This window comes from Grus americana, chromosome 23, assembly GCF_028858705.1.
Source record: "Grus americana isolate bGruAme1 chromosome 23, bGruAme1.mat, whole genome shotgun sequence".
In the NCBI taxonomy this organism is placed as follows: Eukaryota; Metazoa; Chordata; class Aves; order Gruiformes; family Gruidae; genus Grus; species Grus americana.
In genome coordinates, this window is record NC_072874.1 from 488,607 (window position 1) to 506,860 (window position 18,254).

General features: G+C 46.2%; 1 protein-coding gene and 3 non-coding genes across 6 annotated transcripts; all 4 read left to right on the forward strand.

The window, feature by feature from the left end:
- The first annotated feature begins 3,074 nt into the window (after positions 1 to 3,074).
- On the forward strand, positions 3,075 to 17,651 carry PABPC4 (poly(A) binding protein cytoplasmic 4). 3 transcript variants are annotated; one of them, XM_054802534.1, is made up of 15 exons: positions 3,078 to 4,193; positions 10,165 to 10,358; positions 10,678 to 10,793; positions 11,273 to 11,412; positions 11,680 to 11,774; positions 12,381 to 12,518; positions 13,119 to 13,214; positions 13,716 to 13,988; positions 14,233 to 14,320; positions 14,494 to 14,613; positions 15,158 to 15,285; positions 15,922 to 16,015; positions 16,135 to 16,265; positions 16,354 to 16,453; positions 17,313 to 17,651. In XM_054802534.1, exons 1-14 carry the CDS (start codon positions 4,001 to 4,003, stop codon positions 16,438 to 16,440), a joined length of 1,893 nt encoding a protein of 630 aa, XP_054658509.1. In that variant the 5' UTR covers positions 3,078 to 4,000; the 3' UTR covers positions 16,441 to 16,453; positions 17,313 to 17,651. The 3 variants fall into 3 exon arrangements, 2 of the variants coding, with proteins under 2 accessions (XP_054658509.1, XP_054658511.1); XM_054802536.1 differs by lacking the exon at positions 10,165 to 10,358 and having other exon boundaries at positions 4,027 to 4,193; XR_008573990.1 differs by lacking the exons at positions 13,716 to 13,988; positions 14,233 to 14,320; positions 14,494 to 14,613; ... (3 more) ...; positions 16,354 to 16,453; positions 17,313 to 17,651 and adding an exon at positions 12,868 to 12,987 and having other exon boundaries at positions 3,075 to 4,193.
- Positions 12,835 to 12,967, forward strand: LOC129196003 (small nucleolar RNA SNORA55). The gene has a single exon (XR_008574013.1). It is a non-coding gene; the product is annotated as a small nucleolar RNA SNORA55 (small nucleolar RNA).
- On the forward strand, positions 13,489 to 13,621 carry LOC129196002 (small nucleolar RNA SNORA55). Its single transcript, XR_008574012.1, has one exon. It is a non-coding gene; the product is annotated as a small nucleolar RNA SNORA55 (small nucleolar RNA).
- Positions 14,721 to 14,853, forward strand: LOC129196001 (small nucleolar RNA SNORA55). Its single transcript, XR_008574011.1, has one exon. It is a non-coding gene; the product is annotated as a small nucleolar RNA SNORA55 (small nucleolar RNA).
- Positions 17,652 to 18,254: the final 603 nt, after the last annotated feature.

Consider the following 18,254-nt stretch of genomic DNA (forward strand, 5'->3'; position numbering starts at 1 on the left):
CTGCCCCGACCCGGCTGGAGGCGGCGGTGGGAGCTCTGTGCTCTGGTGTGGCCTTAGCCAGAGAGAGGAACCAAATTACCCTCTGTGGGAGGCAGGCATACAAACCAGCCCCGCGGGCTACAGTGGTAAAACAAAACAGACAGTGAAAAAAACCCCAACACTTCCTGATCTCTGCTGATCAAACAGGAGCCGGACGGGTGGGAGGGCATCAGTTCAGGCCCGTGGGGTTTTCTCCCCACAGCAATATGGTGATTAGAGCGGTAGCCTGGGACTGAGGCTTCATTTTTTCCCCCAGGGTTTTCTTTAGCCTAAATGTCTTCTCTAACACATCCTGGCAACTTTTGATCTACCCTGTAGGGGAAATCCCTGAACTCTTCGCGCACTCTCTTCATCCTTGTTCTTCAGGCAAAAAAAACATAACAAAGAGGCCTATGGGAACGCGTGGGCTGCGTTCAGCGCGGTCCGGCTGGGGTTGTTAAACACCGCTCCAGCTCCCACAGCAGCGAGGCTGGAAAGAAACAGGGTCGGTCCCAATGAACGAGCCTTAGCCTGCAAATTGGAGGGGACAAGGCCACTTCCAGGCTGCAGGAGAGTTGCTATGCAGCAGGTGCTCCAGCAGCGAGCGAGTTCTGCTCTCCCAAATTCCCCTGCATGAGAAATGTTGCTTATCTCAGTTCTGCTATCGCCTGCCCTGGGTGAAACGCTCTCTTTCCCTCCTCTGTTTTTCTGTTTGTGGTGCAATCCCGGCCTGCCCTCTGCTGGTAAAATCCCAAAGCTATGCAGGAGAAATCCTAAAGCAGGGTCAGCGTTTGGTTGAAAACTTGCCATATGTGTGGAAAAATGGATGATCTTTTATGACAGACATCAGCGACTGAGACACCACTCAGAGACAGGGTAGCAGAGCGGCTCGGGAGGCCTCTCAGTGATGGGTCTCACTCCTGTGTCATCGATGAGGATGGCGAGATGAAGACATTAAAAGATGTAACCTTTGCTCCAGGCACTGCTGAAGGGCTTGAGAGGGTGAACGGGGTGGGGGGGGATCTTGGGCATCACTAGTCACCAGGAGCAGCTGCACTCATGTGTTGAGGGTACCGAGAGCAGTTTTAGGAGGGTACCCCCAGCCCACCGGTCCATGTTGGGAGTGAAAAGGACCGAGGAGGACACAGGACTGTAGCTGTCTGCGTGGTGTCCCCTGGGAGGGGACACAAATGTCAATAAATGTGTTTCAAATAAAAGCCATTCTCAGTGTAGCCACAGTGGCTGCTTGCAGCCAAAGGGCGTTTTATGGGGAAACATGTTCTTCGAGCTCTGCTGTGTTTTAACTTTAGATGTCAGAGCCGGAGCCACTCCGAACTCCTTCCATGGCGAGATGCCTGTCTCAGCCTGTGGTCTCCCAGCTGAGGAGATGCCAGGCTGCGGAGGACCGAGCCATGAAACAGCGGCAGGCACCAGGCACAATCCCACCAGTGTGTACCAGTGCTGCCACCCAGCACTGCCGGCTCTTGGGAGGAAGATGATGATCTCAGGAGAAGAACGATTTGTGTCTTTAGAAAATAACCTGGACTGAAAATACTGCAAAATACTACAATTTACTTTGCTATTGTTACTTTTTATTCTGCTACTCTTGATTATTCCACTGTAATGAAGGGCTAGGTTTCATATCCCATTTTTATGATAACATCGTATCCCAATTTTAAAGCAAATGAAAGGCGAAACGACGAGTCACAGCAGACCAGCTACCAGCCTCTGTAGACTTAGCCCCCCTTAACAGGAGATCCATGGTGCCTGAAGGTCACTGATGAATCACCGAATCCCGTGCTGCTGTGTCCTCACGCTCTGCTGAAGATGCTGTAAATAATTACGGGTCTCCCCAGTGCTGAATCTCGTGAGCGTGAAGCTGTGGGACAGTGGAGGGGCGTGAATCCCTCTCTTGTTCCAGCGGCTTTCTTCTGCGTTTGGGGTTGTTCAGCCCTCACCCTGGGAAGAGGGACTGACTGTTCGCTTCCACGGGGAGACGTCGAGGACCCTTGCTCCTGCTCCACGGCGGCCCGTGATGTCAGCTGGCACAGCGCCGGGGCTGCTGCGGGAACTCGTACTTATTCGAGGAAAAATTATGCTCTGAAGAGGAGGATGGAGATTGCTTTGGGAACAGCTCCAGCTATGGCTGCTCCTCATCGCACTGCCAGTGACACCTCCAAAACCATAGCTTGGAGCAGCGAGAAAAAATTTATCCCAGAGGAATTATTTGCTCTCCCAGCGCGTTCCTCTGCTCGTCCTGCTCCTTGCCCTGGTCCCAGCTCTCTCCAGGAGTCGCCACTTGGCCCCTTGTGTTTCGTGATGGAACTGAGCTGCCCCACAAGACATCTGCCTATGGAGGATGGGGATGGGAAACAACTCCAAAAACTCTCTTCTGGGGGTGTTGCTGTGGGTGCATGTCCCTGCCAGGATTGTTTTGCCCTAAATCTGGCCCACCGTCCTCGTGCAGGGACAAGAGTTTGGTGCTGCTCAAGCTGTCATGGAACCGGTACGTGGACTGAGCTGCGAGACTGCACAGCTCTTCTCCAAATGCTGCCTGGGTGCCATTTTGCATGGTAACCACATAGATTGATAGGGTTAAGAAGGTGCCGTGCTTATTTATTGGGTGGGTTGCTGGTTTGGGGGAGGTGGACATCCCTGAGAGGTGAGGGGTGGGTGTTGTTGGGCAGCCTGAGGAAAACCAGGTCTTGCTGAGGAGCAGCGAGGGGCTGGGGTCTGAAGGGGAGCGCCTGGCTGCGTGTTCATTGTGAGGGGCCAGAACCACTCCGGGGATTTGGGATTCGGAAAGAAATGGAGGCCCAGCTTGTCCTGGGGCACTTGAGGAGGCCGGAGCCAGGGCAACGGCAGGGCAACCCTGAGGGGCCATACGCCGCCATGTCCCCGCTGAGGGTCGTAAACTGCCGACCCCAAAATGGCGGGCGGGGCTGCCGCAGCGGGAGGACGCCCCGCCCCGAGCCCCCTCAGCCCGGTCTGGCCCCGCCCCTCCGCCCGCCCGAGCAGCGGTCCTCCTCCCCGCTGGGGTCGCTGCAGCGGGCGGCGGCGGCGCGTCGGGCGGCGGGGGTCGCTCCCCGCCGGGCCTCGCCGCCTCCTCTCCGCGGCACGGCGGCCCGCTCACGCCGCGGCGGCGGCTATAAAGGGGCGCCCGCCGCCCGCTGCCGCCTCTCCGTTCGCCGGGCCGCAGCGCGTGAGTCGGTGTCGGGCCCAGCGCCGCCCCGGGCCGGGACCGCAACGCCGGGAGGGCAGGGAGGGCACGGGGAAGCGCGGGGGCGCCGGGCGAGCGCGGCTCCGGCCCGCTCCCTCCTGTCAGCCCGGCCGCCCCTCTGGGCGCTCAACCGCCGCCTCGGCCGCGTGTTGTTTATTGCCCCACCAGATCCGATCTATTTTATATATATATAAAATACAAGCCCAGCAGAGAAGATTTAATTTTAAAAGAAAGATTCGTATAAATATATATATTAGAGAGACGATTATTTTTCCTATTTTTTTAATTTTTTTTTAAACCTCAGAAAATCAAACGGCCTCTGCTGTGGAGATTTGGGGCTAAATTAGACTATTAAAGCAAAGTAAGGGACGTGGTTTTAGGGAGGTCGAGGAGGGTTTTGTCCCAGAGCTGACGGGAGAAACGCTGAGGAGCTGGTGTGTGAATTCTGGCTGCATATCCTAGCCCCGCTCTCCTGGACGTTTAACTTTGTTTTTTGCTGATTTTTCAGGCCTCTCCTCTCCCCGCAGCCGCTCTCTGTCCCGGGGCCTGGCGTGGCAGAGCTGCCGGTGCCCCCCACTGCGCCCTCCCTCCGGTCACTGGCCTCCTGCCAGCCCCCCTGTTTCTGCAGGTTTCCGTTTAGTGAGGCTTTTAAATAAGACTTTGAGTTCTACCCCAGTTTAAATATTTACAAAAAGATTGACTTAAAGAAACCCCAGAATAAAACCTTCTTAGTTCCTGGTGGGAGTGCGTGCTGGGTGGAAGATGAACACGGCTGCCAGCAGCTACCCGATGGCATCGCTGTACGTGGGTGACCTGCACCCAGATGTCACCGAGGCCATGCTCTACGAGAAGTTCAGCCCTGCTGGGCCTGTTCTCTCGATTCGGGTCTGCAGGGATATGATCACCCGCCGGTCCCTTGGGTATGCCTACGTCAACTTCCAGCAGCCAGCAGATGGTAAGTGACTTATAGAACTACGTCTATGGCTTTTTTTCTTCACTTTTATTCACTTTTTTCCATTAATCCACGCTGCTGTTCGGTGTATTGCCATGAAACTGCTTACCAAAATGTTACAGTTACAGGGTAAGTAATCACTTGCAAGTAACTGAAGCTGGAATATTTTTACTGCTCGGTGTCTACAAAATACTCAGCAAATGCACATCTTGGTAACATCTCTGATAGATAGGCCTATTTCTCTCTTACTTACATTAAACTTTGGACACTTGGGTTTGTTCCAGCTCGCATAAGAGAGTAATCTCCACTCTGTTCCCCTTTGTGTAGGTTTGGGCTATTTGTCAGTCCTAGCAGAAAAAGTTCAGAGTGGTCAGCCCTGGCTGAATGCTCCGTTTCACTGGCTGAACCTCTGGCTGCCTGCTCATTCCAATTTAATATTTGGGAGATCTGGTGGACTGCAGGTGCTGTGTGTCCAGTCTGGGAAGTGATATTCTGGTATTAAAGGGAAAGAAGATGCGTTGTTCAACGCATGGGAAACCAGGTTGTCTTGCATGCAGAAGTCAGGTTGATTTGCTCTTGCCAGACTGTCTCTTTTTTTTATATAGTTTAATTTGGCTCCTGCTCAAGTAGGTATTTCAGAGCTGAAGCAGCAGCAGTAGCATGTGAGAGATGAGACAGAAGAGGTCATTTTGGAACATGTCTTTTCTGGAAGAAAAATGGGTCAGGGTTTTCTGCCCTAGTTTTCAGAGTCTTTGTTGACTGGTGCCAAGTTTATTGTTCTGTGCTGTGATTTAGCAGTATCTATATGTGATGGAGACATCCAAAGGATAGATGAGTCAACTTTTCCCTTTAATTCAGAATCAATTCAGAACCACACAGACTTCAGCAGCAAGTAAACTTTCCTTTAGCCTGTAGTAGGTTAACCTGCTTTACATTTTTACAGACGGCAGAGTGGTCTGTTTGTTGCGCAGGGTAATATATTGACTTTGGATCAAAGTATTTGTTGTGTAGAAAACAAACATTATTACAAAATTATATTTCTGCAAGCTAGCAGGGTCTCTGGGATTGAGTTCTTGGCTGGAATGTGTGGGATTTCGGGTAGTCTGTTGTGACTGTGTGCCATCCTAGCTTTCATCCTCTCTCCCAGGTCAGAGGGCCTTCTGCATGCCCTTTCCTTGGGATGCTGACTGATCTGATTGAGCACTTGTGATTCTTTCTCTTGCCAGGCTGATAAAAAGCTGTCTTGCACCCCAGTGCATAATTTCTCATTCATGGAACTCTCAGAAGTGCTTTTTATGCAGGCTAAGCAATGTATTTGTGCGTTTTAAAACTTTTCAGTGAGAAGGAAAGAACCTGAGAGCTGGTGTATGTGGTCCTCTCCTGCTCTGATGAACCTGTCTGCTCTGACTCCCTCTTATAAAACCGCCTTGGTACATTCACGTGCTGTACAAGCAAAGGTACAGTTAGTTACCTGGGCTCACCTGCCTTTGTCTAGGCTATGATCTCATTTTTGCAGGATAAGAGAAATAAAAACAAGCAGCAGAAATAAAGCCAAGAAGGAACTCGTAGCTCAGATTAGATAAATGTTGGAGAGATGGGATGCAAAAATATAAAGTTCTCTCTAAGTAGAGAAGACATGTATGATATGTGTAGTTACGATGTTAAAAGGGAAGGGTGGCTAGTCAAATGTGCTTGCTTTAGCAGAAAGAAGTTCTGCACCTCATGCAAATATGAAGACAGGTGGCCTTACAATATATTTCAAGGTAATCTTTTATGGTAATAAATAGGCAGGAATTTAGAGGGAGGTTGCATCATTCTGGGCTCCTGGAGAGGCAGCAGACATTTTAGGAAGTCCCAGTACTTGAAGTGATACTTTGACAAAGTAAGTGGTGTCTTGTTACTGGTATGTCTTAGAAGGTCAAGTGATTTAAACCTAATCATTGAATTAATATTGGGAAGGAGAAATATTCAAACTCCTACTGTCCTCATTGAGGTCTCTTCTGAAAAGCTTCTTATTTCTTCTGTCTGGCAAACTGCAGCATGTGTTACTTTGCATAAGTAAAAAACAGCTGCTGTACTAAATGTAACACAGAACATAAACAGGTAACTTTGGAAAGGTGAGCCTGTTGGTGGTGTGTTGTGGTCGCCCCAAAACAAAGACCTGAATGTGAAGAATATAATTCTTATCGTCAAATGCAGAAATTTGGCTTTTGTTTTCAAGGTGGCAGTATTTGCTGCTGCCTGCACGAGGGCTTTCTGAAGGGAGGAGGGATCTGGATTTTCTTCCAGGAATGCGTAATCAGAAGTGCATTTTGACCTCATTTTATTAAATCTGTGAAAAGATGGGGGTGTTCTGTAGTGCTGTAGGGATCTGTTTTGATTATGGGTGATAGCAGATGCTAGAAAAATGCCATGTAAAAGTGATCAGGAAGCTTTGTGCTCTGAAAACTTGTAGGGAAGTTCTTGTGGACACATTGTTAGTATGCTTGAAGGGGTGGTAGGTGTTAAGTTAATATATGATAGCATTTCCCTGGCACCTTTTGTGGAAGGATGAGTGCTTCATAAATCTGAAGAAAACAATGTTTAACTTTTTTGTGTGGTAAAGAGGACTCTGTCCATATGACTAGAGAAAGACTATAGAGCAAGTCAAGTAGCCAGAACTCTTCCCCATTGTGTGGGGCCACCAGGAAACCACACTGTCCCATCCTGAATGTGTTCTGTACTTTGAGTTCCTGTGTCTGAATTGATTCAAAGCTTGCACTTTTTCTTACATTTTTGTTAGCTAATGGAGCGATGCTTGACCCTGGAAGGGGTTACTTTCTGCACATGCATTGTCTAACTGGTAGTCTGCTGCAGAGAGGTTATTTTTAGTGAAAATAAGCTCTGCTGTTTTCGATTGCAGTTCTTTGGCGAGGTAACCAGTGAATACTGAATACTGAATCTGTCATACTGTGATAGACAGATTAAGGAAATGTTTCAAAGTTCTGGCTAGGTCAGGCTCAGCTGTAGTTGGTAATATTTATTCTTTTTGACTGTGAAGAAGGGAAAGAAAACAAACTCATTTCATTTGAAAGAAAAGCTGAATTTCCTTTTTCATGTGTTCCTCATGCAATTCAATTGCATTCCAGGGTTTCATAACATTGACAACAGTTATGACATGACAACTCAGATAATGAAGCAGAGAAACTTTAATATGGCTGTAGAGATAAGGTGTTCCAAAGTACAGAGAAAACAGAACATTTCCCAAGCCAAGAAGGAACTCAGAGCTGGGATTAAGATAAGTGTCTCTGAAGACAGGTGTAGAAGAGAGTATAGATAAACTCTTTGTCTCTTCCTTAAAGAGAAGACCTGTGTAATGTAAATGCAGGTATGAAGTTAAAAGGGAGGAGTGATTACTTATATATGCTTCATTGCCAACAGCCTTTTGTTCTAACTTCAGTGATCAAGGGATTTAAGTCTGTTCTGTATGCAACCTCTCTTTTTAAAAAACTAAGTGGTTAAATTTGTACTATGTGCTTTTGTTGTTGGGTCTTTTTTGCTTAGTGATGTGAGAGCCCAGAGGTTTGTGGAGCTGCCATCTTTGCAGAATAAAACTCCTTGTGCAGAGTTTCTCATGGGTGAATCTGTGTGTGTGTGCGTGTGGTTATCTTTGTGCTGCTCAACCATGGTTGCTAATTCCAGCATTGTGTTAGCTCTGCATCAGGGACCCTGTAAGGGAGATTAATTACTTTGAGGCCTGAGGCAAACTGCAAGGAGTATTCATATGCTTTCCCTATCTAGAGGGCTATGGAAGTGGAATTAAAAGGAAGCCTGAAAGGAGTTAAGAGTGTGTAAATGTTATATATGAGCTGCAGTTGAGTCTGCTGGAAGGATGACAGGAACCAGTGGGAGAGAAACAGATATAGGAACTGAAATGGCTGAAGCTTTGTGGCTTAAATAGAAGAAAATGAGAAGGTGTTTGCTCAGATTAAGGAAATGAATCAGATGTGCTTAGTCTGAGTCATTCACATAACTCATGCTGATCTTTTACAGGATTTCTTAGGTCCTGGTGTAATGTGATTGCATTTCCACCTGTGGATATGACAGACCTTCCTCAAATCAGAACATCCATCTAGGGCTTTCTTACACCATTGCTCACAAGAAGTGTCTGAGTGAATTTCAAGCAGGGTATAATAATAGAGTGGAATACTAGCAAGCTATTGAAAGAGCAGTGCAAAAGTATCTGCTTAAGTATATGCTTAGGAAGCTTGAAAGAACTTGGGAGTAAGTTCAGAACTAGCCTGTATCTCAGTAGCTGCTGCAAAGTGTTTCACGGTTCCCTCTGGTTGCATGCCACTGCTTCATCTGCTTGTCACCTTTCAGCAGGAGCCCTGTTTCTGCTGCAAATGGTATATACAACTAGCTTGTGTCCTTGCCAACACATACTTCTGGAGGACCTCTCCCTGCTATAAATAAACACTGCCAGATTTGACAAGCTAGACCAAGTTGCCTGCTGAAGTGCCTACCAGGAATGGACTGCAGGAAGAACCTCAGTTGCATTGATTCAGAGTAGATTCTGAGGAATCATCTTAGCATGGCAGTTAATTGCATTTAACACCTTTGACTAAACAGAGCTAGTAGAGTTATAGCAAGTGTAACTTTCGTCCTTAATTTTTTTTTTTTGCAAGTGTGACTGCTTCAAGAATGAAGTCCATCAGAATTTGTTTTCCAGCTGGGGACATGTGTGAAGGACTGGGGAAAATGGTGACAACAGCACTTCAATTTAAAAAGCAACAACAAGAAAAAACACTTTCAAAGCACGTGAAAAATTCTGAGAAACTTCATGCAGTAGTTGAAACTGACTCTGGGGGTAGGGACACTTGTAAGGCAATGTCTCACTGGAGTTCCTAGAGATTGTTCCATGAAATGCTGAGTAGTTACTCTGTTTGCACTAGCAGTCAGATGAGAGAAGGTGCTTGAATTGGCATTTTCCTTGAATTTGCTGCTCCTGAAGTAATCAGCAAGTATCATTGCATGAAGGTGGTCTGGAAGAATTGAGACAAACAAATTTGGAAGACTTGGGTTCTGCCCTGTTAATATTCCTCGATTTTAATGCCTATTTCCCTGCTTCATGCTGGGAATTAACAGCCTGTCTTTTTCTCTGTGCACTCCATGCTGGGAGTGTTTTCTGGCACAGAAGAGTCCCAAGCATCTCAATTTTATGAACAAGATCCTAATGTGTATACGTAATGATCCTTTTAATATATCAGTAGGTAGCAGAAATAGAATCGTGGGGGGGATTTCAGTGTAGGTTAGAATGACAGTGCTTGGGATTTTAGAATTTACATAAACACTTCCCTGTTAATAAGATCAGGTATATGGACTTTTTTCCAGAGTTTTGTCCACTCTTGACATCATCTTTAGATTGAGCAACTTGGGAATAATTTTTTGGCCACATAAGTTATAGAGGCTGACTCATGTCTTCTGCCCAGCCAGCCATGTGTTCATGCACATTTTCCCTGACCTGACAGGGAGATCATCCTTTTCTCTTAATAGAAATCAGTATGGGTAGATGTGAGCTTCATGAAAAGCAGGCAAGCCAAACAGTCCCTTTTGTTACTTCCCTTTTTTCCCCCACGGTTTCCTGTATTTCCTTTCGTTCTTTGAGTGCAACAATTTACCATTTGTAATAGTTAAGAATGTAACTAATAAACCCCAAGCCTTTTGACATTCATTTTGCTGTGGATGTTAAAACATTACTATCATGTAAACTTAAAATAGTCTATTAAACCTATTATATACTTAAGTATATCTAGTGACCGTGCTGCAAAGACCTCCCTTGAAACATTGAGTTAGTCGTTGAAATTGGTTGCCCGTGATATTACCCCAGATGTTTCCATGAGCTGAGCAAAATTCAGAGAAAACTATCACCCACATGATGGAAACCTTTATTCTTTAACAAACCACAGAAATCTGTTCTTGACTTCTCTTGCAGCTGAGCGTGCTCTAGATACCATGAATTTTGATGTGATCAAAGGAAAACCCATTCGCATCATGTGGTCTCAGAGGGACCCCTCCTTGAGGAAATCAGGGGTTGGGAATGTCTTCATTAAGAACCTGGACAAATCCATTGATAACAAGGCACTTTATGACACATTCTCAGCGTTTGGGAATATTTTGTCCTGCAAGGTGAGATGTGGTTACTTTATCCAGTTCTGTTATAGGGGTGACACGATCAGACACATCCAGCGTAGGAAGCGAAAGGGACACGTTTCACTGAGTGAGGAGTGGAGTCTCTAAAAGGCAGAGTTGACCAAAAGGTCAGGGATAGCTGCAGTTATGTTAGATTTGGTCGTGAGGTGTGCAAGTCTGAAACGCACATAACGTCTTCCTAGTGTTGACCCTTGGCAGTAACCTATTTTTGCGTGCTGGCCTTGTGTGTCTGAGTGTGACAGAGGAGAAAATGTGTTCAGAGAGTTGACGTTTTGTTTTCCTTCCACATGTCTAGGTGGTGTGTGATGAGAATGGCTCTAAGGGCTACGCATTTGTGCACTTTGAGACCCAGGATGCTGCAGATAGAGCCATCGAGAAGATGAACGGCATGCTGCTAAACGACCGCAAAGTGTGAGTGTCACAGCCAGAAGCAGCAACGATCGCATGAACCGTGATCCATCTCGGTATTAACAGGGACACACAAGGCACTGGTTCTCCTGGCCCAAGCCTTGGCCTGCTACCTCTCCACTACAGGGCTGGTGAGTGACCCTGCCCAAGCCATGGCCTGCTACCCCTCCATTACAGGGCTGGTGGGTTTCCCTAACCAAGCCTTGATTTGCTACCTTTCGCTAGTGGGCTGGGGTGGGTTTCTGTGGCCAGTACTCTCTCCACTGCAGAGCTGGGTGGGCATCCTTGTCCGACTCTCTGCCATAAGATAGGTGATTTTTCTGGTTGATCTGCAGCCTGTTTGTCCTTCTCCTGTCACCCTTTCTTGTCCCTGTTCCCAGCTTCTACTACACACTCATTTTTTGCCCCTCACTGCAAATCACACGTTGTTTTTCCACACTTGGAAACAAGCTGCTTATTGGGATTTTCATTCTTTCTTACAGATTTGTTGGGAGATTCAAGTCTCGTAAAGAGCGGGAGGCTGAGTTGGGAGCCAAGGCAAAGGAATTCACCAATGTTTATATTAAAAACTTTGGGGATGACATGGATGATGAAAGACTAAAGGAGCTCTTCAGCAAATATGGTAAATACAGAAACACTTTTAATGAGGCTGTGAATTTCATGACCCATGGTAATTTAGCAGTGCTGCTGCCAGCCGTGTAGCTCTGTGGGTCACTTTGAGGCTGGGGAATACAAAGAGTTGAGATGTGAGTAGCAGTTGTGCCAAATGGTGGACAGGAAGCAGAGGCTGACCAACAGATGAGGGAGAGAAGGCTGGGGCTGTTATATGGAATTTAATAGTCTTGAAATGGTTTTATGGTATTTTATTAACCCTGTCCCTTGGTAACAGGTAAAACTCTGAGTGTTAAAGTGATGACAGACCCTACCGGAAAATCCAAAGGCTTTGGCTTTGTGAGCTTTGAAAAGCATGAAGATGCTAACAAGGTATGACTTTATGCTGCTTGGGTATTTTCAGAGAAGAAAAACTTACTTGGTTTATCATAGGAGCCTGTTACTAAAATGAGAGAAGATTCTACCTCAGACATAACCTCTTCTAGATGTGGGCACTTAGAAACCTTTTGCACCTTACTAGCTTGACATTCAAGGGTAACTTGGCATTTCTCCAGGTTACTAGATCCACACAGAACACAGCGGTATAAACAAGAATGTTAATTGCTGAAGAAGTACTACAATGCAGGGCTTCACCAGGAGGAAGCCTTCTAGAGTGAAAACATCGCTTAGAAATGGTCTTTTGTAAGCAGAATGCTTGTTAAAATTTGGCCTTAATTGCAAGAAGGAGTGGAGATAAATTCACAAGTTGCTGTTAAACCAGCATCTACAGTGGTGGTGTCAGCATGGTCTCTCCTGATAACTTCAGTTTGTCTTTAATTAGCCTGTTACACAGAAGCAGTGCAAAGGTAATACGGCAATCTTGGTTTATTGGCTACCAGGCAGGGATACAATGTGAGCTTTGGACAGTCCTGTTCTTAACAGGATCAGGTGCTGTCTTGTTTCAGCAGTTGACAGGTTCCTCTTGAACCCTCTATCCAGGCAGTAGAAGAAATGAACGGGAAGGACATCAATGGGAAAATGGTATTTGTAGGCCGAGCACAGAAGAAGGTTGAGCGCCAGGCAGAGCTGAAACGGAAGTTTGAACAGCTAAAACAAGAGAGACTCAGCCGGTACCAGGTAAATCATCTGTTCCTTTTCTGAACTTAAACACTGTTTTCAGTCTTTTGGCAGGAATTGAAAGGAGTTGGCAAAGTAGTCGGTCACTGTCCTATGAGAGATCCTGGGAGTTAAAATGTAAAGGCAATTTCATGGTGTTTGGGTGCAAAAGGGGCATCAGGTCATAGTCTTGGCAGTGAAGTGTTTAGGAGGACATGAGAAAAGTCATGCAGTTTCCTGTAGTTTAAAATGGGGATACCTAGAAGGATGGAAGGAGGCAGCGTAACCCTATACTGTTGTCTCTAATTTATGGCAAAACTGGGTGATGTCAGAGATCGCATCTGAATCTTTCCCACTCCTTGTGATACAGTGCTGGACTGGGGACACATGATGCAAGAGGAAAGCAGAGGAAATCCAGACAAGCTCCCTGTCACCGCAGTGGGACTTGTCTCTACGCCTTTGCAACATTTATCGCCTTCAGCTTTGGGTGGTACGAAAGGAACATTATGCTAAATTAAGAGTTTTCAGGCAAATTACAGCTCTGGCAGATGGATGCTAACAGTTGATATGCTCAAGATTTTCTTTAATGTTATGAATGTCTTGCTGTTTTCTCCCTTCTAGGGTGTTAACCTATACATTAAAAACCTAGATGACACTATAGATGATGAAAAACTGAGGAAGGAATTCTCACCATTTGGGTCAATAACGAGTGCCAAGGTACTGTGGGGTTTGGGGGTATTTGGATTTTAAAGCCTGAAGAAGGAACTGGCAGTGGTGTGGGATTGAAGGACAGTTCTTGTATTCCCTGGTCACTGTGGTCCTGAGAACATCTGGACTAGTAAATACACAGATTTCTTGGGGTCTCGGTGGGATTTTACAGAAAACTTGCTTCATTCCCTCATGAAAAGGAGGCAGGAAGTGGCAAACATGCTTGTTTGATATGACTCCCAGTAAGCATGCACTGGCATTTCCCTATGCGCGTTCAGCGGTTGCACCAAATCTTTCCCATTCCTTACTGTGCAGTGTGGGCCTGGGGACACATGGTGCTTACAGAAAAGCAGAGTAAATCCAGACAGGTGACTTTTCATTCATCGAGTACCTGTCTCTACACCTCTGCAACAGTTCTGTCCTACCTGCCTGAAATCTGACCTTAAAAATACGGATTCTTAGGCCAAGTTCTTGTAATGGTACTCCACTAGCAATTGATCTTTACTGCAGGTGATGCTGGAAGATGGACGGAGCAAAGGGTTTGGCTTTGTCTGCTTTTCCTCTCCAGAGGAAGCTACAAAAGCTGTGACAGAGATGAACGGGCGAATTGTGGGCTCAAAGCCATTGTATGTTGCACTTGCACAAAGGAAAGAAGAGCGGAAGGCCCATCTAACTAATCAGTACATGCAGCGCATTGCTGGGATGAGAGCCTTGCCTGCCAACACCATCATTAATCAGTTCCAGCCTGCTGCTGGGGGATACTTCATGCCTGCTGTGCCCCAGGTAAGCTGAGCTAGTGTGGTTTTTCAGCCTGTCTTGGACCTTTGATGGTTCAGCTGCAATAATCTCATTGAGCCTTTCTTATGCCTGTAAGCAAATCACCCCTAATGAGGGGTGCAGTGAGTGGAGTTAATTCTGTGACTTCCCAGCTGCCTGTTCTCTTAATGTGAACTGAGCGTTGAGTCCTGGCAACAATGCTTGTTAGTCACTTAGATGTTGCCTCTGAGCTTGTCTGATCTTTCTTCAGGCTCAGAGCAGACCCACTTACTATGCACCTAATCAAATGACGCAGATGAGACCCAACCCACGCTGGCAGCAAGGGGGAAGACCTCAAGGTGAGCGTGCTAGAGACAGTATTTTGGTTGTATGACCCTCTTGGCTGTACTTTCCAACAAGAACAATGCACGCTTTCCTTTCCGTGCACAACCCCAGCCTGCTTTCTGCAGCTGACTGTCCTGATTTGCCAGTCAGTTCCGTTTTGAGGATTTCCCCTCGCTTCTTCCATTAGGCTTCCAGGGAATGCCAAATGCCATGCGCCAGTCTGGACCACGGCCAGCGCTGCGCCATCTGGCCCCTGCCGGCAATGCTCCGGCCTCTCGTGGCCTCCCTGCCGCTGCCCAGCGAGTTGGTAAGGTGTCTGCCTTCCAGGCTCTTCCCCTTGTCTGTGAGGGAGGGGGATGCTGTCGAGAGTTGACTTCTACTTCCAAAGGCCACCTGGAGCAAGGGGCAGAGACAGCACCTGAATCTTTCCTGTTCCTTGCTGTGCAGTGCAGGTCTGGGGACAGTTGGTGCTACAGCACAGCAGTGGAAATCCAGATGGGTTGCTTTCCACTGGTTTGGAACTCATCTCTACACCTCTGCAACATTTACCACACAATTTAAAAAAAAAAAAAAGGCTCTGTAGGTCATGGATATTGTTTTCAGAGTAAAGCATCCAAATTTGTTTTATTCCAGTGATTAACTAGAAAATATCTTAAATGCAGGATGTGGAATGCATGGTTTAGTTTGGGTAGAATAGCCCCTTCCTAAAGTAGCCAGTTGCATTCTTGGAGACACTAGTTTCTAAAGAAATATTAGACTGTGCAGGGCATAGTCTGAATTCAGCAGTTAATATCAGACGTCACAACTTGTGTGTTGCTACAGGTGCTTGTAATTGTTCTCTTCCTTTGCAGGCGTTGGCACCACAGCGCAGAATTTAGCTCCTCGTCCGCCTGTAGCTGCCCCTGCTCCCAGAGCTGTTCCTCCCTATAAATATGCCTCAAGTGTTCGCAGCCCCCACCCAGCTGTACAGCCTTTGCAGGTAACAAAGGGGCTGGGGCTGTGAAGTCCCTGCAGTTACTGCAGTCCAACAGGTTTTACATGCAACTGAAGTGTTCTTACAGAAACTTCAAGCTACTCTTATAACCCAGACAGGCATCGTAATTTGGAATTTAAAAACCTGGCAGTTGTACCTTTGCTGGGGCAGCCTGGTTGGTTTATGTGTCTTCTACTTGCAAACCCTTTTTCACCCAGATTTGCTGTAAGGATATTTTTCTTGGTTCTTTGCTTTCCCATTTTGCAACCATTTGTTCTCTCACCTCTTTGCCAAATCCTCACCAGAATATCATTGAAGGCATAGTTTGCTTCTCCCATAAACCTCTGCATTGTACAGAAAGAGCAAGTTCCATGCCTGATTTCTCATTTGCGATATTTATCTCACAATGTTTGATCTAGTTTTTGTAAGACATTTACAGACATTAGGGGGTTTTTGAGTTCAGGACTTGGAGGGAGCATGTTTGTGAACCAAGGGCACCTTATCTGTCCTTTTCTGAAACTTAAGTCTGCTATAGGCTTGACAAAGATTGTGTTTTAGAAGGAGGGAGTATCTTACTGTCTCTAGATATGAAGCAATCAGCCTAGTATCTATTTCAGAACCCTCATGTATGTCATTCTATAGGCACCTCAGCCTGCAGTACATGTGCAGGGACAGGAACCGCTAACGGCCTCCATGCTGGCTGCTGCCCCTCCCCAAGAGCAGAAACAGATGCTGGGTAAGTGCAACTCCAGTTCTGACAGACTGTTTTGCTTTGGAAATCCCCTCAGGTCTCAAAGATGACTTTTTAATTGAAACTCTGCTGTCTGAACTCTTTTTTTTTTTTTTTTCGCCCAGGAGAACGTTTGTTCCCTCTGATTCAAGCTATGCACCCCAGCCTTGCAGGGAAGATCACAGGAATGCTGCTAGAGATTGACAACTCAGAGCTGCTGCACATGCTAGAGTCTCCAGAGTCCCTCCGGTCAAAGGTAAACTGGGCTGTTCCTTTAGATGGAGTGAACTGTGGGAGGTTTTGGTCAAGAGAGCAGGTCTCACCAGATAACTTGTCTCCCTGAGGTGGAGGAGGCTGTTGCAGTGTTGCAGGCTCACCAAGCCAAGAAAGAAGCTGCCCAGAAGGTGGGCGTAGTTGCTGCTACCTCTTAAACCAGGAAGACTGGTGAGTGTCTCGGTCCTTAGCTTTGCTTAAAAGCGTCCAGAATCAGACTAAAGTGTGATCATTAGTGAACGCTGCAAGTCTGGAGGCCCATGTAGGTCTGGGTGCTGCACTTTGCTTTTAGTCCACTCTTTAACAAACAAAACAAACTCCCTAATGGAATCTTTAATATAGAAGCTTTAAGAAATATTCTTCAGAAATCTTACTTTAATTAAGCATCAGAAAGATGTTGTGTAAGTCCCTGAAGTGTTCCTAGCAGTCAACATGTCAAGGAAGGAATAATGTATTGATGAGTCTTGTGAAACTGCTAATCTGGGAAATAAAATGACACACCAGATGCTCTAGTAACTTTGAGGCTAAATAGGCTGTTAATGCCCATCCCTTATCCTGACAATCGTCTGCCTACAGTACATATTAAAGTGCTGGTGTCGGGAGTGTCATTTCACTGCATAGGTCTGTCTCCTGTGTTTGGAGCTGGCTCTTGGTTAACTTCTGAACAAGGTTTTTGGTTCCTTGAATGCCTCGTCTCACTTTTAATGATTCATTTTTCTGTGGCTTGTCTGGAATTGCCATCTTCAGCACTTTTTGTGAAGCTTGTTGTGGTCAGATGTCCCAACTCAAAATGGTGAAGAAATTAAGGTTCTTATTTTCATCCATGCGTTTCTCAGTGGCTCCAGGCCCTGGCTTCTCTGCTAAAGACTTGGAGTTTCTTGCCAGATGATCAGAAATGGATGTTATCCACAGCTGCTAACAGCTTCTCTGTATATGTTGGTGTCATTATGGTCTGTAACACTGGAAAGAAAGCTCAGTAGCCTGGAGTGAGGCGTGCTGTACGTGGGTAATGTGTCATCTCTTCCTATAGGATGCAAAGAAGCCAAATAACCCCTTTCTAGACATCAGCTCAAGATGTTTGAAGATTCTTCACTGTCCTGCAGATCTCAATGCCATGCATCATATCACATAGTTCTATTGCATTTTGTAAATTAATCTTTAAGATCATATTTAAAAAGCCAACTCTGAAGCTCTAGTTTTCCAAAACCAGAACTGGGCTTGCAAGCTTTCCCTTTGGGGTCAGAACAGAGCTGTCCTTTGTGTCTTTTAAGCAGGACATGGAGGATTTTAGGTTGAAAGTATTTCATGGTTTTGGTTTTAACTGAAAAATCCAGTTTGGAAAGTCTGGAAAGCATTTATCAATAAAGGAGTAAAAACTTTCACTGTGTCTGTAATTTTTTTCTCTAGATTTGATAAGTAAATGTGATGTGGCTTAGTAAAAATAAACTGGCAGGTAGTTGTCATGATGATACATCAAAATTGTGATTTAATGGGATTATTCTGCTTGTTAACTTTAGCCAGTCACTGTTCTGAAGCAGCTGTGTTGAAATTTGCCACAGGATGATTATGTTGGGTTGGTTCGTGTCGGTATGGCAGATGACTGAGGGGCGATCAATAGGAGGGTTGGGGAGGTATCTTTCAAGTGAAGTGCAAAAGGAGTTTGGCTTCGTCGTCTGCACGAGAGGAGATGCTTTGTTCTTTGTGTGTCTTTGCGTTTTCAGCTGGATGTTTTCTTTAAGGGTATTTTATACTCTGAAGGTGGCTGCATTTTGGCAGTGGGGTTCGTAAATGATTTGTAAACTCTTGGGGTGATCCTTTGGGATAAAAAGCGTGAAGAGGAGCAGTCAGCCCGGACACTGCAGCTGCTTCTGCAGAAGGAAGGGGGGCAGCAAACCGCCTTGTTTATCCTGGGGGGGACTGAGGCTGGGAACGCACCGGACGCTGGCGGCCCGTGGGTGGAAGCAGCGCCCTG

What these genes read in the sequence shown, in the direction of transcription:
- PABPC4 (XM_054802534.1), top strand. Translation starts at nt 4,001, where the DNA reads ATGAACACGGCTGCCAGCAGCTACCCGATGGCATCGCTGTACGTGGGT. An exon ending in AGAGACTCAGCCGGTACCAG is followed by an intron (nt 12,519 to 13,118) that starts GTAAATCATCTG and finishes TCTCCCTTCTAG; the next exon opens with GGTGTTAACCTATACATTAA. An exon ending in CAGAGTCCCTCCGGTCAAAG is followed by an intron (nt 16,266 to 16,353) that starts GTAAACTGGGCT and finishes TGTCTCCCTGAG; the next exon opens with GTGGAGGAGGCTGTTGCAGT.